The sequence below is a fragment of the Geotrypetes seraphini genome, chromosome 6, assembly GCF_902459505.1.
Source record: "Geotrypetes seraphini chromosome 6, aGeoSer1.1, whole genome shotgun sequence".
NCBI classification, from domain to species: Eukaryota; Metazoa; Chordata; class Amphibia; order Gymnophiona; family Dermophiidae; genus Geotrypetes; species Geotrypetes seraphini.
Genome location: NC_047089.1, coordinates 168855254 through 168874403, shown reverse-complemented (window position 1 = coordinate 168874403; position 19150 = coordinate 168855254). Strand labels below are relative to the sequence as shown.

Genomic DNA, 19150 nt, shown 5'->3' with positions numbered 1-19150 from the left:
TGGTAATTGAATGTGCTGTTAAAAACCAATTTAAAGAAAAAAAGTAGACGCCACAAGGTGCCTACATAACACGGCACTGGAATCACATCTACACAGATGCTTCACAGCTCCAAATGTCAAAAGATATATGGTTATGGGCGGGGTTGACATTCGGTGCCACTAAGCGTGATCTGTGTTGAAGGTAGGAGCCAGAAATATAGGCCTGTAAAACCCTGGTCTACATTTCTGGTGTCTACATTCAACGCAGGCAGCAATTTTGAAAACTGCGCTGTAATCAGAATGACATGCGACTGGTGTCGTTTTTTCCAGGTGCCTGCACCACTTTCAGAATCCAGACCTTAAGCTTGGTTTTAATTGGCCTAAGTGGGTGCACCTAAAAGTTATGTGATGCACTGCCACAGCACAATTCTGTAAAAAGTACACACACCTTGGAGAAGTGTACCAAGTGCCATTCTAGTCTGTGTCAATTTGGATGCTATACTGTATATAGAATCGGGCCTTTTGGGTCAGATTCTATAAACAACACCTAGTGGCACTTAACTCCTAGACACCATTTGGAGTCAGTTGTCAATCAATCGCTAGGCATCGTTTATACAGTCGCGTCTAACTCAACCTAGGCCTCACTAGGCATCCTAATATTAGGTGCCAGTATATTAGACCAGGGTTTCCCTGGCCTAATTTACCAGCGCCTAACACAAATGCCTAGTAACGCCTAAGTCAAACCACACCTATTCTCTGCCCCCTAACCAAATCTACTTTGTAGATAAGCGCCGGTAGGTACTGCTAGGCGCTTCAACATAGATGTCACTAGGCACCACTCCAAGTTCCTGACGTAACTCTTAATTGTTTTTGTTTTTTTTCCAATGAGTTTTTAATAGCGTGGTCAATTACCATGCCAATTAAGCTTATTAATCCATTTTGACTTCCTCATGGAACTCGGCTAGGTGTCCGCAATCTATACACCTAGGGGCACCTAACTTAGGCACCATTTAGAGAATTAGGCCCTTTGGGCATGATTCTGTATAGGATGCCGGTATCGGCAGCCACTTAAGAAGTGGCCACCAATCACGTGTAAATCACACACTGGCATCCTATGCAGAATCGTGCCTTCACTCCCAGACATTTCCAGGCAAAGCTACTTCCACACCCCACCTTGGGCAGGCTTAAGCGTTGATATGCATCTCAGTAGACTCGCTCCAGAGGCCTAATATGTGGGTTAGAGAATGACACGGTGGTTGTTACCCGCAGCTAGCCGCGAGTAGCCGCAGGTAACCTGCCGAAACGGGAAAAGAAAAATAGTAGTCGCTGCGGGGACGGGGACAAGGCCATTCACTGCCCCGTGGAGCAGTGAGGCAATCAAGGATCGCAGTGAGAAGACACACAGTGGATGGAAGGAATTGAATGAGAAGATGTGGAAAGCAGAAACCAGGCAACAAAGGTAAAAAAAAAAATTCTATTTATTTATTTATTTATTTTTTGCTTTAGGATAAAGTAGTATATTAGTTGAGTTGATAAAAATTTATAAACAAAGCCCTGCCAGCTGAACATCTCTTTCTCTAGTTCAACAACCAGAACTTTGATTTATAAGGAAAGAATAAGCTAAATATTGCAGTACTAAGGCTTATATGGATGCTGCGGGGACGGTGACAGGGCGGTGAATGGGATGGCAGTGATGGTGACGGGGCGGTGAAGGGGACGGTGGGCCGGGGACGGGGCATTGACGGGGACAAATTTTTTCCCCGTGTCATTCTCTAATGTGGGTGTCCTGCCTTGGGGAGATTAAAAAAAACAAACAAACATGCATCCTTATTGGCTGCCCAATGACGGTAGGACGTCTGCCATTGAGATGTGCATTTTTCAAGAATCGGGCCCTATATGTTTATTGAAAGGTGGTATATTAAGTACCTATTAGATATAAACATAAAAGGAGGTGCTCACTTATTGAATTGTACCGTAAATAGGCTCTTATTAAATTGTGACCTGCTGCACCCATAAAAGTATCAAAAATGGGATTACAAATAACAGAGTTAAAGGTTATAAAATTTTTTTACATTTTTGTGTACTATAGGGTCAGTAGAAAGGGGCTATGCAATTTTTTTCCACAACTTTTGATATTTTTCATGTTCTTACAGCCTAAAAACTGCAGTTACCTAAAGTGGGGTATGTGATTTCTGAGGTTAACTGATAAACGTTTTGTCATTTTTAAAGACATAATTAATCCATACCTGAGGCTGATATTTGGCAAGATTGTGTAGTTGGTATCTCTCTGTCTTGTGGTATAAGTCACATAGCCAACTTTTGGTACCTTTTAACTCACCGGGTCACAATTACGAGGGGGGTGCTAAAAAGTTCTCAGGCCCAACCAAGAAGAGAGTGACGTGGATAAGGTTCAATCAATGATCTGAAACAATGTCAAAAGACAGAATTTTGTTTCTGCAAATTGGCACTTAATGAAATAAGATAACACTCTTTTCAGCTATAGTGGCAAAATAAGGCTCAGAATTTAGAATATTGGTTGGCTGGGCTGAGAACTTTTCAGCATTCTGTCATAGATCATACCTAAAAATACTCAGTGCAAACTGGCACATTTTATAGTACCACTAAAGTTATAAAGAGGAATAAACTATGCAATCTTACTAGCAAAGCCTAAAAAATATCGAGAGTAAGCAGGCTAAGCACATTAGCAATTATATCAATACAGGCTGACAAGTTTCAAATAGTGGAGAAAAAAGACCTCAGATATCTTGCTCCAACAAGTCCCAACTTCATGAGACTGAATATATTTTATATATAGGAGCTCCTCCAGTCATTGGTCAAAAAATTATACTTTAAATATACCACTCTATCACAGTCTTCATAAAAATTGCAAAAATGTGTCTTTAAGCATAGTTTTGATAGACACAATGCCATATCATTCACAACTCATAACCACAACAGTTGAAAAAAAGCAAAGTCCAGCTATATTGGGCAGACTGGATGGACCATTCGGGTCTTTATCTTCCGTCATCTACTATGTTACTATGTATATTCTTTATCTCGCATTCACAAGCACAATATCCACATTCTCAATCTAAGCACAGTTTCTGCAGAATTGTGCTAGTATTTTATAAACATGTAGACACCTATATATCTGTATAAAATTGGCTTGAAATAGCTGCATTCCTGTTTATTCACATAGGTGCCTTGTCATAAAATTACCTTCTATAGAAGTTGTATGCCCTTTGGTTAACCTCAATAAAAAAGATATTTCAAAAAAAAAAAAAAAAGAACCATCCCAAGGTTTTATCTGGATAACTTCCAAGTTACTCCGGTTAATCCCTTTGAAAACTGCCTTCCATAGGTCTAGTAGAGGTTATTCCAGATCTTCACATAAGTTCATAATGATATGTGGTAAAAATTGACATTACAGTAGGAAAATTTCAAAACTGAAACTGAAAACAGATGCTCAAGCTTTGCTGTGTTCATGATCTCGGCTTTTAAACCTCCGCCACCTATTTGTTTAATGCCTGAGGTTTTGCGTTACTGATAGAAAGGAAATTGTCTTGGAAAGAGCTTTTCCTGTCATTTTTTTTCTTACCATCTGGGGAGAAGAGATTCAATGAACCGCAGCAGTTAAGTCAGACAGAGCACCCATTCCAGGATGAAAACAGTTTAAAGAGTAGGATACACAATTTAGACATATAGATTTCTGGCAAAGCGTCCCAAAAATATTTTCTGCAGGGAAAAGAAGGAATCAGGACCAACTCAACCTATGGACCAGGTGAGGTCCTGGCCCAGGACGCAGGTGATAAAGGGCACCAAAATCGCAGTCCAACATCTCTCCCTCTCTCTTCCTTCCACTTTATCATCAGCATTGGAGGAAAGACATGAGATAGAGGGAGAGCTATTGGATCATGGGTGGGGGGACACTAATGCAAAAGATGGCTTGGGGTGCCAACTCCCTTGAGTCAGCCCTAGAAGGAATTTATAATTCAGTTTATTTGAATGGGGCCTTAATGTCTTTCCTTTAAAAGTACTACACACCCAAGATGCCACTCAAGAACCAAAAATGGTTGATGCTATAGAATGCCACTAAAAGCCCTCGGCCCAGACTCACTTCCTCTTAAAATATTGCTTCAAGTAGCTAATACTGCTTTTGGTTTGAGTCCTCACCGTGTTTTTCCATCCTAACATTTGTTTATTTATTCAATTTTCTATACAGTTCTCCCAAGGGAGCTCAGAATGGTTTACATGAATTTAATAATAATAACTTTATTTTTATATACCGCAATACCACAAACAGTTCGGCTGCTCAAGCATTTTTCCCTGTCTTTCCTGGTGGGCTCACAATCTATCTAATGTACCTGGGGCAATGGGGGATTAAGTGACTTGCCCAGGGTCAAAAGGAGCAGCATGGGTTTGAACTCACAACCTCAGGGTGCTGAAGCTGTAGCTTTAACCACTGCGCAACACTCTCACCAACAGGAGTACCACCAGAATTCCTGGAGAGATACACAATATAATGTTGACTTCTACGCTGTAGGAAGACACCATCACAGTCACTTTTTCCAGGGTGCGTCTGAGCAATCCAAGCTTATGAAGTTGTTTTTAATTTAAATATTTACATTCCCCCTTTTCAACTTATGGGTTGTACAAGGCAGAATGCCACATTAGAAAAAAAAAAAAAAAGGTCACAATATTATTAAAGTCTTTCATGACTAATTGTACAACAATTTCTTGAATAACTTTATTTTAGAGATCTTCTTAGAGACTAGAAAGTTAGCATATGGTGTGTTTGTAAAATTAGATTATCATATACTTTGCTTCTTCCAAATAGTATATTAAAGGAAAGTTGTCACACCCCTCCTCAAGAAACCCTCACTGGACCCCACATGTCCCTCCAACTATCGCCCCATTTCCCTCATCACCTTTTTATCCAAGTGAAAGTGCTGTTCACCACCGTTGCCTGGACTTCCTCTCATCCCATGATATTCTGGATTCATTTCAGTCAGGCTTTCCCCAGCTGCATTCCATGGAAACTGCTCTTACTAAAGTTTCTAGTGACCTGTTCTTGGCCAGATCCAAAGGCCTCTATCCTCATCCTTCTCGTAACTGCCGCCTTTCATACTGTTGATCATCTCCTATTCCTTGATATGCTGTCCTTGTTGGGATTCCAGGATTCTGCCCTCTCCTAGCTTTCTTCCTCTCTCCCATCGTACCTTTAGTGTATACAATGGTGGTTCCTCCTCCACAGCCTTCCCACTATCGATTGGTGTACCTCAAGGCTCTGAACTAGGACCACTCCTTTTCTCAATCTACACTTGCTTACTTGGAACACTGATTTCCCACGGCTTCCAATATCACCTCTATGCTGACGACTCCCAGATCTACCTCTCTGCACCAAATATCTCTACTGAAACCCAGACCAGATTATCAGCCTACCTGTCCTACATTGCCACCTGAATGTTTCACTGCCATCTAAAATTGAATATGGCTATAACAGAGCTGCTCATTTTCTCGCCTAAACCCACCTCTCCATTTCCCTTGTTCTCCATCTCTGTGGACAACACTCTCATCCTTCCTGTTTTGTCTGTTTGTAATCTTGGGGTCATTTTTGACTCCTCTCTCTCCTTCACCACCCAGATACAACATATCGTTAAAAGCTGCCACTTCTTCCTCTATAATATTACCAAAATCTGACCCTTCCTCTCTGAGCATACTACCAAAACACCTATCCACATCACCTCGCACTTAGACTATTGCAGTGGTCTCAAACTCAAATCCTTAGTGGGGCCACATTTTGGATTTGTAGGTACTTGGAGGGCTGCAGAAAAAATAGTTATAAGAACATAAGAACATAAGAAATGCCTCTGCTGGGTCAGACCCGAGGTCCATCGTGCCCAGCAGTCCGCTCACACGGCGGCCCAACAGGTCCAGGACCTGTGCAGTAATCTTCTATCTATACCCCTCTATCCCCATTTCCAGTAGGAATTTGTCCAATCCTTTCTTGAACCCCAGTACCGTACTCTGCCTTATAACGTCCTCTGGAAGCGCATTCCAGGTGTCCACCACACGTTGGGTAAAGAAGAACTTCCTAGCATTTGTTTTGAATCTGTCCCCTTTCAACTTTTCCGAATGCCCTCTTGTTCTCTTATTTTTCGAAAGTTCAAAGAATCTGTCCCTCTCTACTCTCTCTATGCCCTTCATGATCTTGTAAGTCGCTATCATATCCCCTCTAAGTCTCCTCTTCTCCAGGGAAAAGAGACCCAGCTTCTCCAATCTCTCAGAATATGACAGGTTTTCCATACCTATTATCAGACGTGTTGCTCTCCTTTGAACCCTCTCGACTAATGCCATATCCTTCTTAAGATACGGCGACCAATATTGGACGCAGTACTCCAAATGCGGGCGCACCATCGCCCGATACAACGGCAGGATAACTTCTTTCGTTCTGGCTGTAATACCCTTTTTGATTATACCAAGCATTCTATTCGCTCTCTTAGCGGCCGCTGCACACTGTGCCGACGGCTTCATTGTCATGTCCACCATTACCCCCAAGTCCCTTTCCTGGGTACTCTTATTCAATAACATCCCTCCCATTGTATAGTTGTACCTTGAGTTTCTGCTCCCCACATGTAATACTTTACATTTTTCAATGTTGAACTTCATCTGCCATTTCGCCGCCCATTCTTCTAATTTGTTCAAGTCCCTTTGCAACTTTTCGCAGTCCTCTGTAGTCCGAGCTCCATTAAATAGTTTGGTGTCGTCCGCAAATTTTATTATCTCGCACTTCATTCCTGTTTCTAGATCATTTATGAAGATATTAAATAGCAGCGGCCCGAGCACCGAGCCCTGCGGGACACCACTCGTGACCCTCCTCCAGTCGGAGTAGTGACCCTTCACTCCTACCCTTTGTTTTCTACCCTCCAACCAGTTTCTGATCCATCTATGTACGTCTCCTTCCACCCCATGGTTCTTCAGTTTCCGGAGTAGACGTTCATGGGGCACCTTGTCAAAGGCTTTTTGGAAATCTAGATATATGATGTCTATGGGGTCTCCTTTGTCCATCCGTTTGTTGATCCCTTCGAAGAAGTGCAATAAGTTCGTTAGGCACGATCTTCCCTTGCAGAAACCATGCTGGCTGGTTATCAGAAGTTCATTTTTTTCAAAATGTTGATCGATGTTTTCTTTTATCAGTGCTTCTGCCATTTTCCCCGGAACCGAAGTCAGGCTCACCGGCCTGTAGTTTCCCAGGTCACCTCTTGATCCCTTTTTAAAGATGGGCGTAACGTTGGCTATCTTCCAATCTTCCGGGATCTCGCCTGTTTTCAGGGATAAGTTGCAAATTTGCTGCAGTAGTTCCGCTATCTCCTCCTTTAATTCCTTCAGAACCCTTGGATGTATGCCATCTGGACCCGGGGATTTGTCAGTTTTTAGTTTTTCTATCTGCCTACGAACGTCCTCAAGGCTCACTTCTATGGATGTTAATTTTTCTGCCTGACTTCCGTTGAAGAATTGCTCAGGTTCCGGTATGTTGGACGTGTTTTCGTTTGTAAATACAGACGAGAAGAACATGTTAAGCCTTTCTGCCACTACCTTCTCCTCCTTCACCACTCCCTTCCTGTCTCCGTCATCCAGCGGTCCCACTTCCTCTCTAGCCGGCTGCTTCCCTTTAACATATCTGAAGAATGGTTTGAAATTTCTTGCTTCCCTGGCTAGCCTCTCTTCATACTCTCTTTTGGCTTTCCGAACCTCACGGTGACATTCTTTTTGATGCTTCTTGTGTTAATGTCTTATTAAAGAAATGACAACTTTGCATGAGGTAAAACTCTTTATAGTTTATAAATCTTTCCTTTAACAGTTAAAGGAAAGATTTATAAACTATAAAGAGTTTTACCTTATGCAAAATTGTCATTAACTATTTTTTCTGCAGCCCTCCAAGTACCCTATTTTTTATGCAGCCCTCACATTTAAAGTTTAATATCTTTCCTTTCTCAAAACTGACACATTTCAATCACTATATTGAAAATAAAATAATTTTCCCTACCTTTGTTGGCTGGTGACTTTATTTTTCTGTGCTTTTAACTATGTTTCCAGGGCCTTCTTGTCCTTTGACTGTTTTTCTCTCTGTCTTCACTTTCTGCCTTGCATCCATCTCTCCGCCTTCACTTTCTGCCTTGCGTCCTACAGGACTTTTTCCTCATAAGATAAGTGAGATTGTAACAGTACTCCAGTGACACATGTTTCAAACAAAGGTGCAAAACAAGAAAAGAAACGTTTTTTGAACTTAAAATTTTGAAAAATAGATATAAACCAGCGTTTACCATTTCTCAGAGAGTGATTTATCAAATATGCAATGACTGGATGGTAAACTCTTGTCCCAAGAGGGGATTGTCTCTCTCTTCAGAGTTTCACTTCTCTGAGCGTACTTCAAAGTAATTTCACTCTCTTGGAATTGGTGTTCATTATAGTCAGTTTGTTTCTATCATAATTAGACTTTACTGTCGTTCTATAAAAGCATATTATCCCTGTTTTTTGTTAGACACGGAGTTGCATCCATCTTTGGCATTAGCTTAATATTAAATTTTTCTGCTTTCTTTTCAAAATCTACATTTCCATGTCTTACCTTCCCTTCTATCTCTCTCTTCTTCAGTCCCTTTTCCATGGTTTGACATCTCTTTCTTTCCTTTCTCTCCCTCCCTCCTTCCTTTCCCCTGGTCTGGCATCTGTCTCCTTCCCTCCCCCAACTTTTTATTTCTTTCACCCTGCCCCCTTCTTTCTTTCTCTCTCTCTCCATGCCCCCTTTCTTTCTATATGTCTGTCTTTCTCTCTCTCTCCGTGCCCCCTTTTTTCTTTTCTTCTTTCTCCATGCCCCTTTCTTTCTGTCTTTCTTTCTCCATGCCCCTTTCTGTCTGTGTCCCATCTCCCTTCTTTCTTTCTGTCTCCCTGTCCCCCCCCCTTTCTTTCTTTATTTCTCCCTGCCCTCCCCCAAGCCATCACCATTGGGGAACAGGCCGCCACCGCCGCAATCGGGGAACAGGCCAGCGCCAAGGTCTTAACTCTCCCTGCTTATCTTCCCCAGTGCGGGGCCAACCAATTCTCGCCACCCGACGTCAATTCTAACGTCGGAGAGGAAGTTCCAAGCCAGCCAGGCAGCGATTGGCTGGCCCGGAACTTCCTCCCTGACTGTAAGCTCTTCTGAGCAGGGACCGTCTATAAATGTCAAGTGTATGCCTTTCAGCACTATATAAGTGATAAGTAGTAGTAGTAGTAGTATGATCCATATCCAGATTCCTAAAAACTTTGAGATGGATAAAGGGAATATGACACTATCACTCAGGAAGTGGGAAGAACTCCATAGCCCAATTTCTCTCAAACTTTCTCAAGCTGGGGCATACTAAAGGTAATGGCCATGGCTTGAGGCACCCAAACGTGCATGGACGTTGCCGTGATGACATCACACATATGTGTGACATCATTACATCGACGTCCGTGCATGTGCAGAGGCCCTCCAGATGGCCCCTGAGATGCCAGTAGGGGGTGCCAGCAGGAAGAGGGCCAGAGAGAAGGAGAGGCACTGGCGCCAGCTGATTGCCTACAGCAGTGTTTCTCATCCACTTCAAGCTAAGTACCCCCTAAGTCTAACAAATATCAACCGAGTACCCCAACCACAGACCTCCCTAGGCCCACCGCTCACCCAAGCTCTGCCCCAGATTCCATCCCCTTTACTAATTGTAATGCAATTTTTTCCATTTATTTTTCATATACACATAATATACATAGCAGATATAAATTCTCAAAACTGGCACATTCCAATCATTTATTGAAAATAAAATCATTTTACCTACTGGCGATCCTTTGCAGGCTGCTGTAATTAGCTTTAAAAGTGAGACCGGGAGGCCAGGGGGGAAACATGTAGGCTTCCGGTGAATTGGGCAGTGCTGCCACTGTACCGCATAGGGAAGTCAGCTAGCAGGCACCTCTCTTCCTCCTCAGTGTGCCATGGCACACTTGGAATCTCAGAAGGCACACTAGTGTGTCTCGGTACACAGTTTGAGATACACTGCCATAGCCTCACTGTACCTTAGCACAGAGGTACAATACACAATAACTGCAAAGTCTATGCATTATTGATGTGTGGAGGGGGGGGGGAGAGTGGGGAGGGAGTCTCAGTATGTTCCCATGACTTACCACAAAGAAAAGTAGTTTACTGCATGTAAGTGGAGTTCTAGAAAGCACAGGAGGGCCATTTTCGAAAAGGACATCTAAGTCTGACTTGGACAGGCCATCTAAAGTCGGGGGTGGAGAAACATCCATTTATGAAACCACTGGCCGTACAATTTTTTTATTTTTTTTTAATCTTCTACTTGATGTTTTGGCCGCCAAAACATCCAATCTTAGGACACCTAACTGTATTCCCCATTTTTGAACACAGAAATGTCCAAGTTGAAAAATCCAAATCTAGATCATTTGGACGTGGGGAAGGGCCAGCACTGTAATAGACTGGCCACATAGACATGCTAATAGAGCAGTGGGGCACCTTAGAGGGCACTTCTGTAAACTTTACATAAAGGATGTCGGGTACATCTCACCATAACCCCCTTATAATTTATGGTGAGCCCTCCAAAACTCTCCCAAAGCCTACTATACCCACCTGTCTACCTTAAGGCTTCAGGTGGCACCTATATGCCAGTATAGTAGGATTTTGATGGCACCTATATGGCAGTATAGTAGGATTTTGGTGGGCTCACACTTTCCACTATAAATGTACTGGTTAGAAGGGCTTATGAGCCTGGGTCCTCTTCTCTATGGCTCATTAGCCCATCCACCGGGCTACTGTTCTACTAACCTTTCCTATAGCAAACGCAACTGTCCTAGAGACAGGTATGTACTGTTTAATTCATATTTGGGGATAGGGGTGGGAGGGGGTTAGTAATCACTGAAGGAGTGTGTAGGGGTCATTACATAATCCCTCCAGTGGTCATCTGGTCAGTTTAGGTACCTTTTTGGCACTTAGACGCTTTTAAAACAGGTCTAGCTCAGAACGTCTAAATTCTGTCCAGGACGTCTTGGGAAAGGTTCGATTATAGGTGCAGGACGTCCAAGTCTAAGCATACCCAAAGCATTCTCCCTCTGACTCTTTCTAACTATTCCTCACGTCCTCCAACTATTTCCTTTCCCTCTTTCATTTTCCCATCTTCTCCAGTCGCCCACTCTCATGCTGTCCCATTACAATATTTTATTTATCCCTCCTCAGCCCTTTTCTACATTTTGTAATTGGCCTGTACTCTCCCCCTTTAATAGTCGTACGCCTTCATCTCCCATTTTTTGTCTCAGATTTCAATACTCTTTTTTTTTTCACTACCTACATATTTACCAAGTGGAAGACATTCACAAAAGGTTTAAGAAGGCAGGAGAGGCTTTTACCCTCTTCAATTCTGATTGGTGGGCCAGGAAGGGATCATAGTAACTTAGTAAATGATGGCAGATAAAGACCTGAATGGTCCATCCAGTCTGCCCTGTAATCACAATTTCATGATTAAATTAAAATTATCTTCTTTCTTTGTTATTTCTGGGCCATTGACCTTTGAAGTCTACCAGGTATTGACCTTAGTTTCCAACTACTGGAGTTGCCATTGAATCTCACTCCAACCTATCCAAACCATCTCATTTGCGGAATTCAGACCATGAAAGTTAGTCCATTTTTATTCTAATTAGCGATCCTCTGTGTTCATCCCACACTGTTTTGAAGTCCATCACAATTTTCCTCTCTACCACCTCCCTCAAGAGGGCATTACAGGCATCCACCACCCTCTCCATGAAAAAAATTTTCTGAACATTATTCTTAAGTCTACCACCCCTCAACCTCAGTTTAAGTCCTCTAGTTTTATCAATTTCCCTTATCTGGGAAAAATTTGGTCCTATATTAATACCTTTCAAATATTTATATGTCTGTATCACATCATCCCTGTCCCTCCTCTCCTCCAGAGTATACATGTTGAGGTCTTCTAGCCTTTTCTCACACTTCTTTTGGCGCAAACCCCTTACCATTTTTGGCAGCGGTACTTAATTCAGTGCTGCTGAATATCCTCTGTGACCACAGTGACACTATCTAGCTCAGGGGTCTCAAAGTCCCTCCTTGAGGGCCGCAATCCAGTCGGGTTTTTAGGATTTCCCCAATGAATATGCATGAGATCTATGTGCATGCACTGCTTTCAATGCATATTCATTGGGGAAATCCTGAAAATCCGACTGGATTGCGGCCCTCAAGGAGGGACTTTGAGATCCCTGATCTAGCTCATGAGTGGAGCCAGCATGGACCTGGAAGATATGTGTGCCCCCATGATATTCAGTGCCGAAGTCCACATACCTCACCAGATAGGACCACGCATAAAGCAATTCTAATTTTGCCCAATTATGTATGCAAGTATGAGTACTAAATATCAACCAGCATGTGCATAATCTCTAAGTCTGCTGAGGTCATGGCCTAGCATTGAATAACTAGGTCTAATGCAGACTGCTGACTGCTGTGAGCTGAAATGGTGCAAATCCATGGGGAAAAGCGCTCAAATATTTTGTACCTGCCTGCATCATTTCAAAAATTGCTCTTAGAAGACATTTGAATATTGAATATTTGAAAACCAACCTTGATTGAGGGTCTTCCAGCTAGAGTTTTGGAAAAGTCAGTACAACCAACTTTGTACTAAGGAGAGTAATGAAAACTTCCTCCTGCCAACAAATGCTTGAAAATTTTATCAGTTCAAGCTTCCAGAAACATATACAAAACAGGCTTCATTGTTGGTTTGCAGACTTTCATGATGTTTATCTGTGCTTTGAAATCTGAGCCATTAAGTGATTAAGTGATTAAGTGATTAAGTGTTTCTTTAGCTGTTCCTGATAAGTCTGTCAAAGAAACCCCCAAGATGTTTGGAACTGCCAGAGACACAATCAAGAAACTGCTTGTGCATAAGAACAGTATACGCAAAAATGAAGACATAAGAAACTTCATCCCAGAGCCTGCTGTGACGCCATCCCCCAGGGCTCACTTACAGCCTTTTGACTACAAAGATAGGGTTTATGTTGGCAAAGGGGACAAAGAAACAGAAGATGCGAATGAAGGTAAAGAGGCAGAAGAAGAAGTGAAGGACATAGACCTGCTGGACAACCAGACTGATCAGGAGAAAAGACTAAGAGGAGACGTTTTTGGTAAGCATAAGTTTACATTTGTCCAAAAAGTTGTGTTATGAGTGAATATAGCAACGTACAATATTAATTCTGAAACAACAACGAAGTGGCACCCTATTTACTCATGATAAGCAGCCAAAGAAGTTCGTTATTATTTCAGTAATTGTTAACCCTTTGAAGTTGGCAATTATTATCCCTTACACTTCCCTCATTATTTGGGTATCCAGTATTAATTCTGACCTATTTTGTAGTGCCTGTTGGATATGGATAAGAAATAAAAATACAATTTTCCATTTCACCAACAGTATTGCAAATGCCATGCAAAATGTTTATATTCCTATAAATATTTGCCAAAGGCCTTAACGGAAAATAGCCAAAGTTAACCACTTCTCAAATGTTTCTCAAATTTTAGGAAATAAAGTAAAGGAAAGAGGCCTCTGAATTCAGCAGCACAAATAGAACAGGTTTCACTGTTGTATACTTTAGAAATTCATTGGAAGGAAGGAAAAAAAAGTGATTTACAGTAGATTAGACATTAGATTATCTTTGTGAATCTGTCTACAGAGTTAAAAGGTCTAGGGCACAAGTGTCAAACTCAAGGCCTGTGGGGCAAATCTGACCCGCCTGGTTGTTTTATGTGGCCCGCAGTCCGATGCCTCCAGTGTTATCTAGTGGCCGGCTCCCTCCTCCTTATAGCTGTAGTGTGCATGGAGCCGCATGCTGAGGCTCCTCGCGTATCCCACACCTCATCCAGAAGTATTCCCTCTGACGTTGTGACATCAGAGAGAAGGCTTCCGGTTCAGATGCAGGACGCATGAGGAGCCGCTGCACGCGGCTCCGTGCACACTACAGCTGTGAGGAGGGAGCCGGCCACAAGATGACACCAGGGGGCATCAGACTGCGGGCCGCATAAAACGGCCAAGTAGGAGCCAGCCAGAAGATTAGACACCCGCCAGAGGGAGGCACAGCATGGAGGGAGGGAGACAACAAAGGTAGGGGGAATGGTTTTATTTTCAAGTTAGTGTTTGAATTGGCTTTTGAGCATTTTAATCTACTGTCTATCTTTTGCACTGCTCAGGAAGAAATACATTTGTTTCTTTTTCTCTGGGGGTTGTACTGCATGCAGAATCTTGAATCTTAGGGTGTTTTAAAAAATATATTAGTTCTTTTAGTTTTTGGTCCCGTATTTGCATAGGGGTTATCTGTGTTCTGGTAGGAATGAATGTTGAGAAGCATACAGTGTGTTTTGTGTAGTTTAATTTTGTGGTTAACCATTACCATTATGTGTTAATAAGATTATATTGTGTGTGTATATATGAAAAATGAATGGAAAAATGGTGTTATAATTAGTATTATTATGGGGTGGAGACTGGGGAGGAGATTGGGTGGGGTCTGGCCTGCGACTTAACCTGTGTTTTGGATTTCGGCCCCTTAATGTGATTGAGTTTGACATCCCTGGTCTAAAGGCAAATTTTCATCATGGTCCTCTCAGTATAACTTCAAACAGATCAGATTTCCACACAAAGTGGTATGTAAATTCAGTGTGCTCCGTGATAGACTCGTGTTGCCGTCCCGATCTACCAGGCCGATCAGCCTTCCTCTCCCCGATGTCCCCCACCGCCGCCCCAAGCTCTCCCTGCAGAGATGAAGTTCCAGGTCAGCCAATCGCTGCCTGGCTGGCCTGGAACTTCCTCTCCGATGTCAGAATTTCATCCCTTCTTACCTTGTGTTTAACAATGTTAATTTTTAGCACATTAAGCTTATTTATTAATTGTATTGACTGTTTTGTTACCCAACATATGTAGTTTTTAAAATGTACACCGCTTAGAAACTTGGTTTAAGCGGTTAATCAAGCCATCTAATAAACTTGAAACTTGAATGCTGGTCAGTGCGACGCTTCTGCAGGGAGAGCTTGGGGCGGCAGTTGCTTGGGGGCCTGTCCCCCGATGATGACAGCGGTAAACCTAGTGGCTTGGGGAAGGGCAGGGAGAAAGAAAGGGGGCAGGCAGGGAGACAGAAAGAAGGGGGGCAGGGAGACAAAGAAAGAAGGAAAACAGAAAGAAAGGGGGAACAAGGAGATAGAAAGAAAGGGGGCATGGAGAGAGAGAGAAAGAAAAAAGGGAGGCAGGGAGACAGAAAGAAAGAAAGGCCAGGGAGAAAGAAAGAAAAAGTTGGGGTAGAGAATGAGGCCTGGAGGAGAGGAAGCATACAGGACGCTGAAAGAAGGGAAGAAATATTGGATGCACAGTCAGAAGAAAAAAGTGCAACCAGAGACTCATGAAATCACCAGACAACAAAGATAGGAAAAATGATTTTATTTTCAATTTAATGATCAAAATGTGTCCGTTTTGAGAATTTATATCTGCTGTCTATATTTTGTACTATGGCTCCCTTTTACTAAACCGCAATAGCAGTTTTTAGTGCAGGGAGCCTGAGCGTCGAGAGCAGCGTGGGGCATTCAGTGCAGCTCCCTGCGCTAAAAACTGCTATCACAGTTTAGTTAAAAGGGAGGGGGTATATTTGTCTATTTTTGTATGCTTGTTACTGAGGTACCATTGCATTGAGTCATCTGCCTTGACTCTTTGAAAAAAACCCAGAATATGAATGATAATTAACATTTTCTCTGCCTTTCAGTGAGCTTTGTGTTTTTTAAAAAATTTTATTATTTTTAGATCATTTTGACTTGGTTATTTTAAAAGTAGCTCGCAAGCCCAAAAAGTGTGGGCACCCCTGGTATACAGTCTGCATAATTCCTAGCCTTAAGCTTGAAGGCCCTAAGACAATGGTTCTCAACCCAGGTTCTTGGGCCTGGGTTAGCCACTGTTGGAAACAGGATAATGGGCTTGATGAACCTTTGGTCTGTCCCAGTTTGGCAGTTCTTATGTTCATTCCTCAAGTACACCCAGCCAGTGAGATTTTCAGAACATCCATAGTGAATATGAAAAAGACATATGCAAATCTATGTCATATATTTTTATTGAGAATATCCTGAAAACCTGAGTATTTGAATGTGCTCCTAGGGCTGTCCTAAGTTATAAAGTCAAAGTCTGGGAAGGCAGAAAGCCAAAGATTGTTATTCACATTTTAATCAGAGTTGGTTTTGTTTTTTTATAAATATTTATTATGGATTTCCTGTTTGTACTTACTCTTTATTAAATTAAATTTGATCATGTTATGATCACTGTTGTCAAGTGACCTCAGCATCATTACCTTTTGCATCAGATCACTTGATCCACTAAGGACTAGATTCAGAATTGCTCCCACTCTTGATGATTCCTGACTACAGTAGCGTACTAAGGGGGCGGCGGGGGGCGGTCCACCCCGGGTGCAAGCCCTGAGGGGGTGCTCCCGACCTTGCCGTTCAGTCCCCCCGACCCCCGAAGGACCGCTCGCCCCCCTGGCCTCCCTGGACCACCTATGAAGCAGCCCGCAGAGGGATCGCGATGTCAGCGATCCCTGAGCTGCTTCGGCGCTGCGTCCTGCGCCGTGGTCCCGCCCCTCCTCTGATGTTAGAGGAGGGGAGGGACCGTGGCGCAGGAAACAGCGCCGAAGCAGCTCAGGGATCGCTGACATCGCGATCCCGCTGCGGGCTGCTTCATAGGTGGTGCAGGGAGGCCAGGGGGGCGAGCAGTCCTTCGGGGTGGGGCGGGCAGGCAGACAGGCCTTCAAGGGGGAGGGGGGTGACAGGCAGGCAGGCAGGCCTTCAAGGGGGGGGGACAGGCAGGCCTTCAAAGGGGAGACAGGCAGGCAGGCCTTCAAAGGGAGGGACAGGCTTTCAAGGGGGGGACAGGCAGGCCTTCAAGGGGGGGACAGGCCTTCGGGGGGTGCAGGCTTTCAAGGGGGGACAGGCCTTCAAGGGGAGAGAGGCCTTCAAGGGGATCAGACAGGCAGGCCTTCAAGGGGGGGACAGGCAGGCAGGCAGGCCTTCAAGGGGGGGTGCAGGCCTTCGGGGGTGCAGGCCTTCGGGGGGGAGTGCAGGCCTTCAGGGGTGGGATGCAGGCCTTCAGGGAGGGGGGCCCCGGTGTAGAAATACACGGAGGGAATGGCGGGGGGGGTTCAAAGAGACGCGCATATGCCGGACTTTGGGTGGAAAGAAATAATGGGTCTGAAAATAGAGAAGAGGGAGAGAGATGATGGACCATGGTTTTTAAAGAGGGAAGGAACAGAAAGGGAGAGAAGTTGGACACAAGGAATGGTGTGGAGGGGGGGGATAGAGATACTGGATAGGAGGATAGTTGGGAAAAGAAAGGGAGAGATGGTGGACCCTGGGGTGGTGGGGAAGGAGGGAGAGATGCTGGATGAAAAGGTAGTTAAGAAAGATGGATCTGTAGAGGGAGACGAAAAAAGGATAGATGCCAGACCTCCTGGGGAGGGAAGGGAAATGGGGAGGACAGAGATGACAGATGGATGGTTAGCATGCAGAAAGAAGGAAGAAGGAGACCCTGGCAAGCAAGTTATCAGAAGACAACCAGAGCCTTGGACCAACAAGATTTGAAAAATAACCAGACAACAAAAGGTAGAAAAACTAATTTTATTTTCTGTTTTGTGATTACAATATGTCAGATTTGAAATGTGTATCCTGCCAGAGCTGGTGTTAGACCGCAAACGTGAGCTAGGATTTAACAGAGAGGAAAAGTCCTTTTTGTTTCTTTATTTTATTTACACCACAGCGCCAGTGTGGTTAGGAGAAGCCAAAGGGGGGTGAAAAAGCTATAAAATAAACCCACCAGGATGTTTGAAAAAAAAAAAAAAACCCCAAACACCCAATTGGGCAGGAAAGTTGAATCGAAAAACCAATTCAATAGGCTGAATCAAATCGAAAAATTTTTTTTTTCTTGAATTGGGCAGCACTAGTTTGCGCTACTGTCTTAGACTTTAGGACCTGGGATTGGAGAGAGATGGCATCCTCAGTACTTTATAATGCAAGTGAAACGAGGATTTGGTCAGATTTTTGAAGGGTCTGCAGAAGAAAAATATTGTATAGGCCGAGGACATGAAACGGGAACTTTTCTTCCTTCTATTTTTGTTAATGGCAAGGCTGAGGATGTCAGAGAGTTCAGTTAAAATATGTGCTTTATAAGAAAATATAATAATGTGTTTTATAAAGTTTATAAGCATTGTTGGCCTACCCGGTGAGGTGTTCCTAATGGTGGTGGTGGTGGTGGCGGCAGCGTGTCAATGTGTTGAGAGGAAGAGGTGGTCTGGGAAATTCTGCTGAGCAAACTCCAGGCCCATTTCCACCCCCCAGTTAGTCCACTCCACTCAACTGGTTCACACACTGAGTGGGTCTTTGGGTGTTGTGCCTGGGTAGTTGTTTTGGGATCTCTTCCAGTGGTTTGTCAGTATCTCCTTGTGGTCCAAGGAAGGAAACTTTGTTAACCTTAGCATTGACCTTCAGAATATGTTTGTAACAGCGCTGCTTGTGTGGCATTAGGCTATGTAGTGATCTAAAGAAAAAACCAGACCTTTGTACATTTTTGCACTATATGTTGGGTGTATGAGGAGATTCACATTTCCTGCACAGCTAAGTCCTTGTGAAGTTACCTTGTTCTTTCTATATTTGACATCTAGCAAGGTCTCTGTTTGGAAGGAAAGATCTAAGCTTAACAATGAAGTGGCCAGAAATTATGGTAAAAGCAGATAGCATTGCTGATTTTAAGAAAGGTTTGGACAAATTCCTGGAGGAAAAGTCCATAGTCTGTTATTAAGACATGGGGGAAGTGTCTGCTTGCCCTGGATCGGTGGCATGGAATGTTGCTACTCTTTGGGTTTTGACCAGGTACTAGTGACCTGGATTGGTTACTATGAGAATGGGCTACTAGGCATGATGGACCATTGGTCTGACCCAGTTAGGCTATTCTTATGTTATGTTCTCATCTGTAGGGGCCTTTGTTTTCACTTCTTATTTTAATGTATTTTTTTTCTGGGAACTTATCAGTGTTTTTTAGAATGGGAACAAAAATGGAAGAGAATTAATGTGTGTGGA

The 19150-nt window shown here is 43.3% G+C and overlaps 1 protein-coding gene across 3 annotated transcripts in view; it reads left to right on the top strand.

The window, feature by feature from the left end:
* EGFL6 (EGF like domain multiple 6) overlaps positions 1 to 19150 on the top strand; it is a 114375-nt gene that overhangs the window by 53219 nt on the left and 42006 nt on the right. For all 3 annotated transcript variants that reach the window (XM_033949674.1, XM_033949673.1, XM_033949672.1), the window contains one exon: positions 12868 to 13185. In XM_033949674.1, coding sequence (XP_033805565.1) covers positions 12868 to 13185 — 318 coding nt within the window. The remainder of the gene's footprint in view (positions 1 to 12867; positions 13186 to 19150) is intronic.